At 38.8% G+C, this 16353-nt stretch overlaps 1 protein-coding gene across 10 annotated transcripts in view; it reads right to left on the bottom strand.

The window, feature by feature from the left end:
- Positions 1 to 16353, bottom strand: part of spop (speckle type BTB/POZ protein) — a 133647-nt gene that overhangs the window by 18536 nt on the left and 98758 nt on the right. For all 10 annotated transcript variants that reach the window (XM_063037891.1, XM_063037893.1, XM_063037896.1 and 7 more), the window contains 3 exons: positions 6913 to 7090; positions 4893 to 4948; positions 3222 to 3344 (listed from right to left, as the gene is read on the bottom strand). In XM_063037891.1, coding sequence (XP_062893961.1) covers positions 3222 to 3344; positions 4893 to 4948; positions 6913 to 7090 — 357 coding nt within the window. The remainder of the gene's footprint in view (positions 1 to 3221; positions 3345 to 4892; positions 4949 to 6912; positions 7091 to 16353) is intronic.

Genomic DNA, 16353 nt, shown 5'->3' with positions numbered 1-16353 from the left:
AACACAAGGAGAGACTGGGAAAGACCCGACCAGCTATATCCACTACCACTTCAATGACCAACACCTGCCAACACTGCAACAGGACTTATGAATCACGGATTGGACTCTTCAGTTATCTCAAGACCTACAAGAGACCAGATCAACCACCAGAACAAATATACTTGACTACAAGTAATCACTGATTATGATGATGACTAGGGCATACCACGGAAACATCAAACTCAAAAAAAGTGGCTAAAGTAATTTCAAACTTAATGTGAAACTAATTATCAATAATTCAATAAATTTAGTTTCCACCAGGAGTCTCTTAATTCACCCATTGCCATACTTCAGGTAAATGTGTTAATCTTGTTAAGAAATGTTCTATTTTAAAGTAAAAAAGCTACAATACAGAAACAAAACATTGTTTCTACCAGCAAATATTCAGCCTTATTCTCTTTGTAAATAAAGTCTTTATCACATTTACTTTTATTTCATTTTCCTTATTCATCTATCCAACCTAAGTATTAGCATTGACATTAGCATTTCTTCCTCCGGCCCAAATTGCTCACCCCAAATACAGACTAACATCCTTAAATCAGCACCTTTATTAATGACCCTGTATTTACTAAAATGTCTGCTCATTCCACAAGTGTTTATCCTGTTCATTCTGACGTTTCCCCAAGATTTGCCCCAGTGAGAAACAATCCCATTTTTCTCATCCCTCCCTCATGTTTACTTCCCCAGACCGTGTACTATCCTAAAAATGAGTCTACTTACCCTCTTAAATTTCAATACTTGCTCAGTAGCAGAAACAAAACACAAAAACAGAGCAACTAAAGCTTCCTGCTGTAATCTTACGCATTCCGATATTAAATTCTACTTGCCTATTTTTAACCCATAACGTCTATCTACTAATATTAATGTGCACTATCCTGTTATCCATTATATATCCATCTTGGGAAAATGCCTTTCAACCTCTTCCCCTACCCACACTCTAACCCTTCAATTCAGTATGCCATCCTCTCCACTTTTTTCCAGTTTACCATCCTTCTCCTAAATTCAAATCAATTATAACTTTGGTTAAGGATCTTCCATTCAGTTACTGCCAAAAATGATGGACAAAGTTATCTTCCTTTATAATGCCAAAAAAAAGAAAAATGATCCTAAGAAAGAAAATTGACCTGACCAACATGACTCCAGGAAAAAAGTTGGAAGATATACAATTTAATTCTGGTGACACAAAACTACCACAATGCTGATGAAGAAAAATGTCTCAGCACTTAGTTAAGGATAACAAGCAAATAATTAACCATGGGGAAAAAGGACAACCAGAAACAGAAAGCTTTAAAGGTATTTTTGATAGAAACAAGGAGGAAGTGAACATAGGTACTCAGTTCCATAGCAAAGGAACAAGATGATTTGCTTGAAAGATGAACAAAGGAACAAAGGAAGAGATGCTCTCAAACGCATCTCCCCCATTTCACACACATCTGCTCTCATTCCATCCTCCCGCCACCCCACTAGGAATAGGGATCCCCTTGTCCTCACCTACCACCCCACCAGCCTCCGGGTCCAACATATTATTCTCCGTAACTTCCGCCACCTCCAATGGGATCCCACCACTAAGCACATCTTCCCCCCCCCCCCACTTTCCGCAGGGATCGCTCCCTACGCGATTCCCTTGTCCATTCGTTCCCCCCCATCCCTCCCCACTGATCTCCCTCCTGGCACTTATCCGTGTAAACGGAACAAGTGCTACACATGCCCTTACACTTCCTCCCTCACTACCATTCAGGGCCCCAGACAGTCCTTCCAGGTGAGGCAACACTTCACCTGTGAGTCAGCTGGGGTGATATACTGCGTCCGGTGCTCCCGATGTGGCCTTCTATATATTGGCAAGACCCGACACAGACTGGGAGATCATTTCGCCGAACACCTACGCTCTGTCCGCCAGAGAAAGCAGGATCTCCCAGTGGCCACACATTTTAATTCCATGTCTCATTCCCATTCTGATTATGTCTATCCACGGCCTCCTCTACTGTAAAGATGAAGCCACACTCAGGGTGGAGGAACAACAGCTTATATTCCATCTGGGTAGCCTCCAACCTCATGGCATGAACACTGACTTCTCAAACTTCCACTAATGCCCCACCTCCCCCTCGTACCCCATCCGTTATTTATTTATATACACACACATTCTTTTTCTCTCTCTCCTTTTTCTCCCTCTGTCCCTCTGACTATACCCCTTGCCCATCCTCATATCCCTTTTGCCAATCACCTGTCCAGCTCTTGGCTCTATCCCTCCCCGTCCTGTCTTCTCCTATCATTTCCGATCTCCCCCTCCCCCTTTCAAATCTCTTACTAGCTCTTCCTTCAGTTAGTCCTGATGAAGGGTCTCGGCCCGAAACGTCAACTGTACCTCTTCCTAGAGATGCTGCCTGGCCTGCTGCGTTCACCAGCAACTTTGCTGTGTGTTGCTTGAATTTCCAGCATCTGCAGATTTCCTTGTGTTTGCGAAGATGATTGAGAAAGCAGTCACAAATAGCAGATGAAAGAAATGCATTGCCAAGTTCAACAACTGAAGAATGTTTGTACAGTTTGGAATTCAGGAGTCTGAAGTAGCAATTCACATGAAAAAAGAAAGTACTTAATGGTGACAGCAAGCATAGAAGTCTACACTCCAGGACAAAAATAAAAAGCTAAGAGGTTGGCAAAGACCAGGGTAATAATGACACTTCGGAGGAGGACCTGCCTTTTGTTCTTTGGATGACTTGCAAATAATGGATGTAAAACTAGGCTGGTAAGGGAAGCCTTAAGATCAAGTCATGTAAAATATGAGAAATTGGAAGTCAGATATTGTACTATCTAAAGTCATATCTCCTAAGTGATATTTTACATGGCAAGTTAGTTGCAACTGTTACGCAAATCATTTAGTAATATAATACTGGTTGGGGTACAAATTATGGAACTTGTATGAAGAAGTCTACCATTATTGTAACTGGAATACAGAGAATCATGAACTGACACTGAAGTGTAAGTTGAGCTGGAAACATACCAAACTGGATTTGAAAACTCCAGAGCTTCAACTCCACATCAGGCAGTGATTAAAACATGGTCAACGTTACAAGCATTTGTTTGGGGATGAGTGGCACATAACTGCAAGTAGACTGGTTTCAACTCATTTTGTTCATTTAATAAGTACAAGTCAACTAAGGATTCTTCCCAGCCACCTGTCTCACCTTATCAGCAGCTGCAAGCAAATCATCTGCCATTTTGTCAAGATTTGGTGCCTTTCCCGTATAAATAAAGCACATCATCTCCTTAAATACTTCAGGCTCCACGTCATTGATTTCAACGCGGTTCTGTAACAAAATTAGGGGGAAAAGGGAATTTTGAATTAAATCCATCTTCTCTTGCTTAGTGTCCACATTTCATGCAAAATAAACAAATAAAAATTAAATATTGTACTAACTCAGACTTTAATTACAGAATTACAACTGTTACATGATGTTGGCCAGAAAGAACTACAGTGTACAAATCAGTGAAATTGAAGGACTCAAGAATAGTGGAAGCAGACAGACCAATTGGCTTTGTTCTTGCCGTGAGGGAGGAGATGGAGGCTGCCATTTTATGAAGACACTCTGTTCTCTATTTCGAGTTAAAGTTGCTTAGCTTGATCAGTGTTTTAAAGTCAACACAATGACATCTCAGGTAATCTGCTGAACTAGGGACCATTTCCAAATAAGAAGTTATTTGTGAGGTGTTCTTTGGTTGGATATAATATGCAGATTTGTAAATGTTGGTCTGTGTCTGGTCTGCGCAATTCAAGCGATTGAACGACAAAGAGCAACAAATTACCAATTGTCACTGGCTGGAAAGAGGGCAATAAATGGATGCTGGTTGGAGTACAGCCAATAAAAAAATGTGTTAAAAGTCAGACACATGATCTACAGCCAATGACACTGCAATGCAATATTTGAATTGGTAAGAAATGAACATAAAGGCAGATGCTCCAAGTGTGGTGGCAGCAGTAACTCTGTAGGAGAACCACCATCATGGGTGTGAGGTGCCCCATGGACACGTGAAGATTCGATACGAGACAACGAGGAACATGTGGCCAGCAGCAGAAACTCCTTTTTAACTTGTAATATCTTTTCTGTTCTTTGACTGTTCATGGAAGGTCAGGAAAACTTAGTAGGTGTGCACACAATGTATCGGTTGTATAAGTTCATGTGCTCTTCCATTGAGACAATAAAGGTACTTGTTGGTAAATATAGATTTTCTCTGTGCTTCTCTGATCATTATTACAAGGGGTGATTTTTGTAACAATGACAAATACTGTACAGAACTATCTTGTTATTCCAGTTTGCCTAACTACACCTTTTTTTTGTTAAAAAAAACCATCTACACATGAAAGACAACACTTCGCTGGATAAAGTACATTTTTTCTCTGCATATATTAAAAACTGGCAAGGCTAATAAGTATTAATTATTCCTCTCAACCTAACTCTGCATTCTAGGATTTCTTAAAGGTATAGAAGGAGCAATATTTTATGCATAATCTTGGATGCAAGAGGATATTCAGCAAACTAGTCCAATCGTGTATATATCCGCCCAAGGATATGAAATCATGTATACAGGCTAATCTGATGTTTCCAGATAAATCTAAAATAATTTCAGGCCAAAACTGTATCCATCACTGTTGTCAGAAGAGAAGCTCAGTGAGAAGACCTCTCAAATTAATATTATCAGTGGATATGCAATCTGATGTTTTCATTTAAGCACGAAAGGAAACTTGGGAACTATTTGTAGCATTTCATCTAGATTTTTCCATTGGGGTGAATATTCATAAAAATATTGCACATGTCGGAGGCAAAGTACCACTAATATTATTTTTGATTATACATTACCTTTTTACTTTCTTCCATTTCGTGTTCAAACATAGCACTGAAGACTGGGGAACGAGCTAAAATAAACATATGTTTTTTTAATTCAGGTTTTCATGTTCTAATTAACTACCAAAGGTTTGTTCCATTAAAAGTTAAATTAATAAGTTAAACATTGAATGAAGGCAGCAAGCAAAATACAACATGATATAATCTACTGCAACTAAATTGTTCTATGTAAATTTTAAACTTCAGAAAACTGAAGGCAGACTTAAATAATTCAGAATGTACATACTTCAATGAAAAAAGAGAATGAATTATCAATCCATAGTGCAGCTCTAGATCAAATTGTTAGTACTAATTCAAACTGCAGGAAGAACAAGAATTAAAATCAGAGCACTCCTTTTTTGAGACTGTTTTGAAAGTCTATGACTTTCAGGGATATAATGGACATCATTTTCTATTATATATCATACAATGCACAAACTTCAACCTACAAATCATGGCATTCTGGTGGTATATAAACAAAGCAAACTTGTTGTAATAATATGTATCAAGAATTTATTACGTACACAAAAATATTTCATTGATTTATTTACCTTAAGGGTAAAGGAAAACATCCAAGCAATTCATGTAAAATACATCAGTGCCTGAGCTTAAGTGCAAATTCATCTATTATCACTTTTTTCCCCCAAAACTGATGTGGAAACTAATGTTTTCTGGCTAGTGAAGTCTCCGATCATTACTGACAGACTGGCAGACTTGTTACTAAATATAATTCTTCCTACTGGCTCCAATTCATTGAAAGCTAGAATCACACAGCTTTAAATTACCTTTTCTGTTTCTACAATGCAAAATGACAATCAATCCACCAATAGTTCAATATTTCAATGAATCAATAGTTCAAATTACTAATAACTTGACCACCCAACAAAAAAGCAAAAGAAACCCTTTCTTCAAAGCAGCAAAAAGGGAAAAACCCAAAGGAATCTTTGACTGTTTGTCCAAGAAAAATTCCATATAAACTAAATATTTAAAATATATGCCTTGAAACAAATGAAATGGAACATAACTATAAGTGTGCACTGTAACTTTCCTCTCTTGCTCCGAGCAATATAAACAATAATATTACATCATCAGTACGTGAGAATAAAGCTAGTGAGTGCAATTTATTGGACGGACCCTTCTATATCATTTATAGCAGCCTGCAAAACTGCTCCAAATGCACTTCTACCTCCAACAATACTATAATTTGCAAGGACATGTTTCATAGCCAAGTTGATGTCCCACTTATTACCACCACTATAATCTAACATGAAGGAAAAACTAATCAAAGTTCAAAAACAAAATCTGAGAAATAAATTAAGCTGCATCAAATTATTATAGCCAGAGGCTGAGACTCACAAGACCACCCATTAAAAAAAAAATGAGAGGAACACCCACAAAATGCTGGAGGAATTCAGCAAACCAAGCAACATCAATGGAAAAGAGTAAACAGTTGACATTTCAGGCCGAGAACCTTGTGTTGTTATAAAACAATAAAGGTAGCTTCATTTTTATGCACTAAGGACTTAATGTTCTTTGATTTAAACAATGCGAGTCTAAATATTCCTGAGTACCTTTCTGCAATAAATACTTGGCGACCACAGAATGAATATGACATTTATTTATGAGTTAGACCCTTCAACTCATTTGTAACTTCAGTACACATCAATACAATTTCTGGATCCCAGTTCAACAAGTATGAGATTCCAATAAAAATGGTTACTTTACTCCAAAAAGGGGACGTGACAAATTGCCACACCTGGAATAGTAACTCATCTCTTCAGATATTGATCAATGCTCCGAAAATGATGGCACTGAGCGTCCTTTATTTTTAAACTTTATTTTGCTCCACTTGGTTGATAACCATGTGGTGAACAGAAACATGTTCTACATTGGTGAACTCTGTCTTTAAAAAAAAAGTCTGTATTAACATGGAGCCATACCACATTGAGATATACATGTAGGACAAAATCGATATTAATGTAAGAATGTTCCAAACCTGCTAGAATCGCTTTATGAGCTTGGAATTCTTGGCCTGCTACACAAAGGCAACAGTCTGTAAACCTAGAGTTTTCCCATAATCCTCCAAGCTCATCTGCTAACCGACATTCAGGAACTTTCACCATATTCATGGTGTTCTGGCCTGAGATATTCACTGAATCCTGGACCACACTAACCTACAATACAAAAGAAATACATAATAGTGGCACACTATTATTGCAGTTAATTCCTAATGTTCCAATCGGCATTATTTAAAATAAATGCAACATCAGCAATATTAACATAATCCCACTTGAAAATCCAGGTTTAAAAGCTTTTGTACATAAACCTTGTACGAAACCAAGTCAGGCTGCATAAGCATAATACAGGCTAAAAGAGAAAATCATTACAATACATTTTCTGCTTTGATAATCCATTGATTTGTTGAAATGCCACTTTTCTAATAAAATTAAAATTAATAAATGAGTATACCTTAAAGCTCTAAAATATTGCAAAATTTATTAAACTTTGAAAAATAATGCTGTTCTTGGAATTGGTAAATTGCTGTTTCAGTTACTTACAAAGTCCATTCCAATTATCTGTAGTAGCTTTTATTGCCTTGACTAAAACATGTTTTTCCTTTCACAGTTGTGTACAGTGGTTTCTGTCAAATTGTCTAATACACAATTCAAATTTAAACATCTGGTGAATAAGTAATAACAGCTTTAACAGAAAAATGAACAGGAAATTTACAAAATAACCTGGAAATACAGAGCAATAGATATACACAGGATATACACTAATATACACCATATGCACTTATTTGTTAATCCAAATGAATGTTAAAGTGACAGCTTCCAAATACATTGTGATCCAGCCGCATAAAAATAAATCATTGCCTTAATGACACCCATTAAAGGCTGAGACATATTATAAAATAGTATCACATTTTATTTAATCAATATATGAAGCTTGATTCAAAGCCCTTGAAAGATACAGATTTTATATTAATAGCCATTAGGTATTCTTGATAAAACTCATTTGGCAAATAACCAATGAAATTGAAGTCATAAGCAAATTAGCATAGTTTTAGAAAATTATTACTAAGTGAAATGCTTATTTCACTTCAGTATAACCATAACGGTGGGTTACAACCCCAAAGCTACTTCAATATGATTCCACAGTGAAATAATTTTGAATGTTATAACTCCTTCTTGAAGCTGAAAGGACACTATTTTGCTGTTTTGTAAAATGCTTTCAAAATCAGAAAGATAAATCAAATTAACAAGTCATTAGATTGTGAGAGGCTTTGAAGAATATTAATTATTGTTGTGAGAACTTCAGTGATCATTTATTCTTTTGTTATCACCAAGTCAAAAGTGGTTTATGATAAATTCAAATTATTAACAAGAAAGCTAGTAAAATATTAAAATAGAGATTTCATTGCACAATCTTTTTCCAACAAATTTCAAAACTCTGTATTCACCTGGGCTTGTGCATTTGTTCACTTAATATTAGCAGTATAGCAACATATAACCACAGGCAGCAACAGTCAGTAGATATTTCCATTAACACCTACTGCAAAATGTAAACGTATAGAATTCAACTAAATTATCACACCTCTTCCCAATCCATCTGCCAAACTTCCAGACCTGCTCCCAACTAAGCATTCTAAAGCCTGAATCTAATAGCATATATTAACAATTCAAACATGTAATTCATCTGACCAAGTCAAAAACATTATTCACTCAAAGGATTGTTGCAGTAGTTCAAGTTTAATTGTCTTTCAACCATACACAAATACCCATGAACAGAGCTAAGCGAAACAGCATTACTCCAGAGCCAAAGCGCAAAACACAGTACCAACAGTCACACACAGCACAAGGCATGATACCAAGCACATACAAGATACCAGTAAAATACAGCCACACAAAAAATATGTAGTCCAAGACCCTGGGTCCATGAATGGTGCAGCAATCTGTAATCGAACACAATAGGGCTTGTCTTCTGCTGAGAACACTGGAGATAGCACTGACTCGAGCTTGGACACAGTGCCACACCACCTCTGGTGAAGCAGATCGCTGCAACACTTCTCTCCTGGGCAGCTGTAAACAAGTGACACCACAGCTTGAGGCCTAGTCCTCGCTACGACAGTTCCCCCGCCCCTGCCATCTGCCAATAAATCAGTGAATCAGACTTGCAGCATTCCATATTAACAATGTCAAAGAAGGTTTTGCGATCACAAGAAATGCAACCAAGATGATCACTTGCTACAGATGGCCTTCGTGCATCGACTCTTCCAGTGCAGGCAGCAGCGCGATCCAAACTAACTCCAGCTCCTTCAATTTCTCTACCAACAAGCAGCTTGCTAATGTGTAGACTTGCAGTAGTTTTAAGTTCTGAATATCCAGCAGGGTCTAGCGATCATACATTTAAAGAAAATAGCACCTTTGGTTGGCCCCTTAGCAGCCGTTGCAATTGAACACATTGCATCTCACCAGAAGCCAAGCTTAATAAAAAAATCACTACTTTTTCCAAGTAATGATGAAACACTGTCCACTATTTAAAACAAAACTCTCTTTAGGAATAGGAACAGCCATCTTCATATATGCATTACATTTTTATTAACCACATTTGGAGAGTGCAGGTGAACCTCAGCGACTTCTGGCAGGTAGTCAATAAAACAGGGAAAACAACTAAACACTTTGTTATGCACTCTTTTTCTGGTAAACAATTATCACAAGCAATAGACTGTAACTTCCCTTTCAACTTTGAGGCAATTTGATGTGGCAGATCCGAGGTGAGGTGAGGCAGCGCGCCCACCGTCAACAGCGAGGAAGACCTGAGGTTCGATTGATTTAAGTGCAGGCCAAACTGGAAAGGTCAAGCACAGGTCAAATTGAGGCAGCGGGGTCCAGGCCCCAGAGCGTACCAAAGTGACTGAACTCAATGTTTGGAATGACGATTTAGGCATGGGAAAGACTGAAAAGATCAGGGTGTCAGGACCCCGAGATGAGGAACAGGCAGGTTCAGCTCGCTGCTCCACTCTGCGCTGAACTAAGGGTCTATGGTCAGACTCTCTTTGTGAACTTCAGTTCAGAACGCTATTTGCTTGTGTTTACTGTTTGCATGATTTTTTTTTCCTCTCTGCACATTGGGTATTTGACAGTTTTTTTTAAAATGGGTTCTTTTGGGTTTCTTTGTTTTGTGGCTGCCTGTTAAGGGATGAATCTCAAGGGTATATAATGTACACATACTTTGATAGTAAATGCATTTTGAACTTTGAATACACTCAAGGAAATCAGGAGGGCAAAAAAAGGAAATGAAAGAGATTCTGGAAGTATATTAGGAGCAATAGGGTAACTAGACAAAGAATGGGTCCCCTTATATTCATCTATATTTATCATGAAGTTGTTCATGGAAGCTAGGGAATTCAGGGAAGAGAATAGTGATGTCCTTTAATATACGTACATTACAAAAGAGGTGGTGTTTTCAGTCTTGAGATGCATAAAGGTGGATAAATCCCCAGGGTCTGGCCAAGTTGCCCTAAGGCATTGTAGGAAGCAGGGGAAGAAATTGCTGTGGCCCTGGCAGAGACTTTTGCATCTTTCTCGCTCATAGGAATGGTACCAGAAGATTGAAAGGTGATTCATTTTATGCATTTATGCATGCAAGGATAAACCAGAGGATTACATACCAATGAGATAAACATCAGTGATCAGCAAGTTACTGAATTGTGAGAGACAGATTCTATGTTTCATTTAGAAAAGCAAACACAGATCACGGATCTTAACCATGGCTTTGTGTGGGAAAGAGTTGCTCAGATTTATCCAAGTAAACAAGACTGATGAGTGTAGTATGGTAGACTTTGTCTACATGGACATTAGCAAGACCTTTGACCAAGTCCTGTGTACAGACTGCTTCAGAAGATAATAGAAACAGAGTCATACAGCAAAGAAACAAGCCCAACTCGTCAATGCCGACTATAGTGTCAATATAAGTTAGTCCTCCATTTGCCTGCATTTGGCCCATACTCCCCTAAACCAGCTGTTCTCAACCTTTTATATGCCATAGACCAATATCAGGCCGGGAGCCATGGCTCAAGGCCTTTCCTATTCCTGCACATGTCCGTATGTCTGTTGTCATTACTGTACTCATCTATATTGCTTCCTCTGGCAGCGTTTTCCATATGCTCACTTTCTGTGCAAGAAGGTTGCCCCTCAAGTCCCTTTTAAATCTTTCCCTTCTCATCTTAAATCTATGCCCTTTAGTTTTGAGTTCCCCTGGGGAAAATGACAGACTATGCACCTTATACACACCCCTCATTATTTTGCAAAACGGAGGTTTCCTAACTGGGGTCCACAGACCGCTTGCTTAATGGGATTCGTCCATGGCATAAAAATGGTTGGGAATCCCTGCTCTGGAAGGTCATCCCTCAAGCCTCTTACACCCCAGGGAAAGAAAATCCCAGCCTACTTAGCCTCCCTTTATAACTCAAGTCCTCTAGTCATGCAATGTCCTTGTGAATCTTTTCTGCACCCTTTCCAGCCAAATGACATCCTTGCTATAGAGAGCAACAAGAACTATGCACAATATGCCAAATGTGGTCTTCACCAACTTGTACAGCTGTAACGTAACATACCAATTTCTATACTCAATGCCATATCCAAAGGCAGCAAGCATGTCAAACACCTGTTGCACCATCCTGTCCATCTCTATCTCCATTTTCAAGAAACAATATACCAGTGCCTCTAGGTCCCTATTCTTCTACATTATTCTCCAGGGACATCAAGAATCCAACCATTTACTGTGCAAGTCCTGTTCTGGTTTAAAACTAGGACTTATAAGAGTTAAATTCCACCTGTCATTCTTTGGCCCACCTCCCCAGTTGATATCCTGTAATCTTGGATTACTGGACCTTGTCAAGACTTGTTAAAATCCATGTAGACAACATTCACCACCCTGCCCTCATCAATCCTCTAATCCAATTCTCAAAAAAAAACTCATTCACATTTGTGTGATTCAATTTCCCATGCACAAAGCTATTAATGATGTGGCAGAGAATGTAAGTGGCATGATTTGTATGCAGCTGATACCAAAATTGGTAGCTAAGTGGACAATGAAGGTGGTTGCCTAAGGTTACAACAGAATCTAGAGCAACTGGAAAACTGGGCAAAGGAATGGGAGATGGAACTTAAGACCATAAGACAAAGGAGCAGAAGTCGGCCATTTGGCCCATCGAGACTGCTCCGCCATTTTATCATGAGCTGATCCGTTCTCCCATTTAGTCCCACTCCCTCGCCTTCTCACCATAACCTTTGATGCCCTGGCTACTCAGATAACTATCAATCTCTGCCTTAAATACACCCAATGACTTGGCCTCCACTGCTGCCCGTGGCAACAAATTCCATAGATTCACCACCCTCTGACTAAATAAATTGAACTTGCATCTAACACTTCCACTGACAGCTCATTCTATACTCACACTAGTGAAGGAGTTCTGCCTCAGGTTCTCCATAAATTCTTCACTTTGTACCCTAAATCTATGAACTCTGGCTCTAGTCACGGTAGCACAGCAGTTGCTCGACACTATTACAGCTTACATCAAAGTTGCTGGTGAACGCAGCAGGCCAGGCAGCATCTATAGGAAGAGGCGCAGTCGACGTTTCAGGCCGAGACCCTTCGTCAGGACTAACAGGTCTTCCTTCAGTTAGTCCTGACGAAGGGTCTCGGCCTGAAACGTCGACTGCGCCTCTTCCTATAGATGCTGCCTGGCCTGCTGCGTTCACCAGCAACTTTGATGTATGTTGCTTGAATTTCCAGCATCTGCAGAATTCCTGTTGTTTACTATTACAGCTTGGGGCATTGGAGTTCAGAGTTCAATTCCAAGATCATCTGTAAGGAGTCTGTATGTCCTCCCAGTGGAATGCATGGATTTTCTCTGGGTGCTCCTGTTTTCTCCCACAGTCCAAAGATATACTAGTTAGCAGGTTAATTGGTCATAGTAAATTGTCTCGTGATTTGCCTTGGGCTAAATCTGGGGGTGCCGGGCAGAGCGGTTTGAAGGTGCCCTCCAGGAATGCATACACTACCCACTACTGACGCATGAGTGTACTGCTAGATCCAGTTCAATTTTCTAATGACACAACAGTGATTAGACCTTTCTATCAGTCCTGTACACCATCTTGTCATTGTTGTTGATGAGGCTGAGTTCAACAATTTTGCATCTCAACATGGACACAATTAAAGAAATGATTGTGGACTTTAGGAAGCTGCAGGCTGACCACTACTTACTACACATAACAGACAACCTCACTTGTTTTCCTCAACACCACCTCTAAGAAAGCACACCAGCATCTCCACTTCCCGAGGAGATTGAGGTGAGTAAGACTCCCCCTCCCCCATTCTATTCAATTTTTACAACAGCGCCATTGAAAGTGTCCTGACCAGCTGCATCACTATCTAGTATGGGAATTGCAAAGCATCCAACTGCAAGACCCTACAAAGGATTGCAAGGACTGCTGAGAGGATCATCGGGGTCTCTCTTCCACCCATCCAAGATATTTATCAGGAGCGCTACATATGCAGGGCCTCAGCATTGTCAATGACGCATCCCATCCGTCGAACAATCTTTTTGACCCCTCTACAATCAGGCAGGAGGTACCATAGCATTAGGACAAGAACTGTTAGAATAGGAAAGAGCTTTTCCCATGGGCCACGAGATTATTGAACTTCCTGCCACCACCCAGATCTCATCACACATGACATATTAATTACTTTTCGACCTGCGTCATAAATGCACCTTAATAAATGTCAATTTATTTGTGATAATGCTGCCTTATCATGTTGAAACATGTTGACGATCCATAATCAGGCCCTGTCTATCGAAAAGCTTATATATCCTGTTCCTTAGAATACTTTCCAATAATTTACCCATGATTAACTTCAGGCTCATCAGCCTACAACCTCCTTTTTCATTCTTAAAGCCTTTCTTAATCAACAGAACAACATTAGCTATCCTCTAGTCTTTCAGCATCTCACTCAGACCAAGGACATTTTAAATATCTGCACTAGCCTCCCGCAAGGTCAAAGAGGATACCATGTCAGGCTCTGGGGATTTTTTCACCCTAATTCACCTCCACAAGTACCATCCTCTTCCATAACCTGGATACCATCCATGACCTCACTATTCTTTTGCCTCAGTTCTATAGTTTCTGTGTCTGTTTCCCAAATTCCAAAAACAACAAAGAACAAAGCCTCCGTCAGAACCAGCAAACTTAAAGTCACTGTTATACCACAGTCATCATCCTGATCGGGCAAAATGCTTGTAAGAACACAAATCAACTGGTCAAACCACAAAACAGCACAACACAGGCCCACCATGCAATCATGTTGATCTAACTAATCCCACCTGTTTGCACAAGTTCAATACCAGTTTATTCCTACTGCAATTCGTTTTAAATATAGAATTATTAGTCTGCATCTCAGGTTTTCTTTGACTGATCAGTCAGCTCTTTCAAAGACTTAAAAGTGATCATTTTAATTGTTTAAATCTTATTTGCATAACTGCTCACTTTTCATTATTTGTAATACAAGCCAAATACAAACCATTACATTCCAACCCATAAAAAGGAAAATGATGAATAAGAACCATCAGTAAGGATTAAAAACAGAGTGGATCAGTGATCACGAATAAAACTGTATCCACCCAATGTATTACACATACTGCTCATTGTTTATTCACATTATTGACCGACAAAGAAGAATGTATCAAACTCAATAAACACCTTTTCAAGACATCATTAGGTAATCAAGTATTTAAACCTTGACTGAGAATGCAGAAGTCAATTAGTAGTTTAATTGGCCATTGAACCCCAGAAAAGTTTAGCAGCCTATAAATAATATTGCTATTTAATTATTTATAACAACTAGGCTAAAGGCACTTAAATTTTAAAATGCAACAAAAAGCTGACATATGACAAATATGCATAGATTAAAGATCAAACTCAATAGTTGTTGGGAGTTCTTTGAGCTATCAGTTGTAAAGTTTACTGCTGGTTAAAATCAAGGGTTAATTGCAATAGGTACAGGTACACCTATACCTAACTAGAAAGCAATTAGTATATAACAAAAGTCAACAAAAGTAATCTCAGGCAACATACATCAAAGTTGCTGGTAAACGCAGCAGGCCAAGCAGCATCTATAGGAAGAGGTGCAGTCGACGTTTCAGGCCGAGACCCTTCGTCAGGGTCAGGCCTGAAACGTCGACTGCACCTCTTCCTATAGATGCTGCTTGGCCTGCTGCGTTCACCAGCAACTTTGATGTATGTTGCTTGAATTTCCAGCATCTGCAGAATTCCTGTTGTTTGCGTTTAAAAAAAGTAATCTCAAATTATTTTTTTAATTTATTTGCACAGTCAGCATATCTAATCAGTAATTGGGTTTGGAGAGTTTAGAATTATATAGATAAGTATTTTGATAGCCTTTTAAATTTGTACCACAATTACAAATTAGATTACTTAACAGTTAATTGTGGAAATGTGGAAATTGTTTTTCTTCTGCAATGAAGTCGTAAGAGTTTATGAAATGCTGAACCCATAGAGTCCATGCACAGGATATAGTCGGGTTTACAAACTTCCATACTGTGATTACAGGAGTTAAATGTAATGTAATTTTAGCCAACAGGATTATTTTCCCAAATTGCATACTTTACATCTCAACTTTGTTAATTGATGATAATGCAGCTCAAAATTGTTCCACAGGATATAATATTAATTAGGTTTGCCCTTGAATGGAATAGCCTAGTCAATCATGGGTAAAACCCTACCCCACCATTGAGCAAATCTACAAGGAACACTGTGCAGGAAAGCAGCATCCATCATCAAGGACCCCCACCATCCAGGCCATGCCCTCTTGTTGCTGCTGCTAATGGGGGGGGGGGGGAAAGAGTGGTTCAGGAGCCTCAAATCCCACACCAAGTTCCAGAACAGTTATTACATCTCAACCATCAGGCCCTTGAATCAGAGTGGATAACTTCACTCACCCTAATACTGAACTGATTCCACAATGCATAGACTCACTTTCAAAGATTCCACAACTCATATTCTACCTCAATTGTTACTTATTTATTATTGCGCTTTTGTTTTTGCATTTGCACAATGCTGTCTTTTTCACATTGGTTGTTTGTCAGTCTTTGACGTGAGCAATTTTTCATTGAATCTACTGTGTTTCTTTGTATTTACTGTGAATATCCATAAGAAAATGAATCTCAGGGTTGGATATGGTGACATATATATACTTTGATAATAAATTTACTTTGAAGGCACATGCTTGCCTTATTCAATGTAATATGGGAAGCCATTTTTGAGAAAGTTTAAGAAATTTTGATCAATTTTGGAAGACTGATCATCTTGCAAATTAGTATACCGAAGAGATGGGTGTACATTCTGCAAAGAATCTA

This window comes from Mobula hypostoma, chromosome X1 (genome assembly GCF_963921235.1).
Source record: "Mobula hypostoma chromosome X1, sMobHyp1.1, whole genome shotgun sequence".
NCBI classification, from domain to species: domain Eukaryota; kingdom Metazoa; phylum Chordata; class Chondrichthyes; order Myliobatiformes; family Myliobatidae; genus Mobula; species Mobula hypostoma.
Note: the sequence above shows the minus strand (reverse complement) of the source record. Positions and strands in the feature narration are given on the sequence as shown.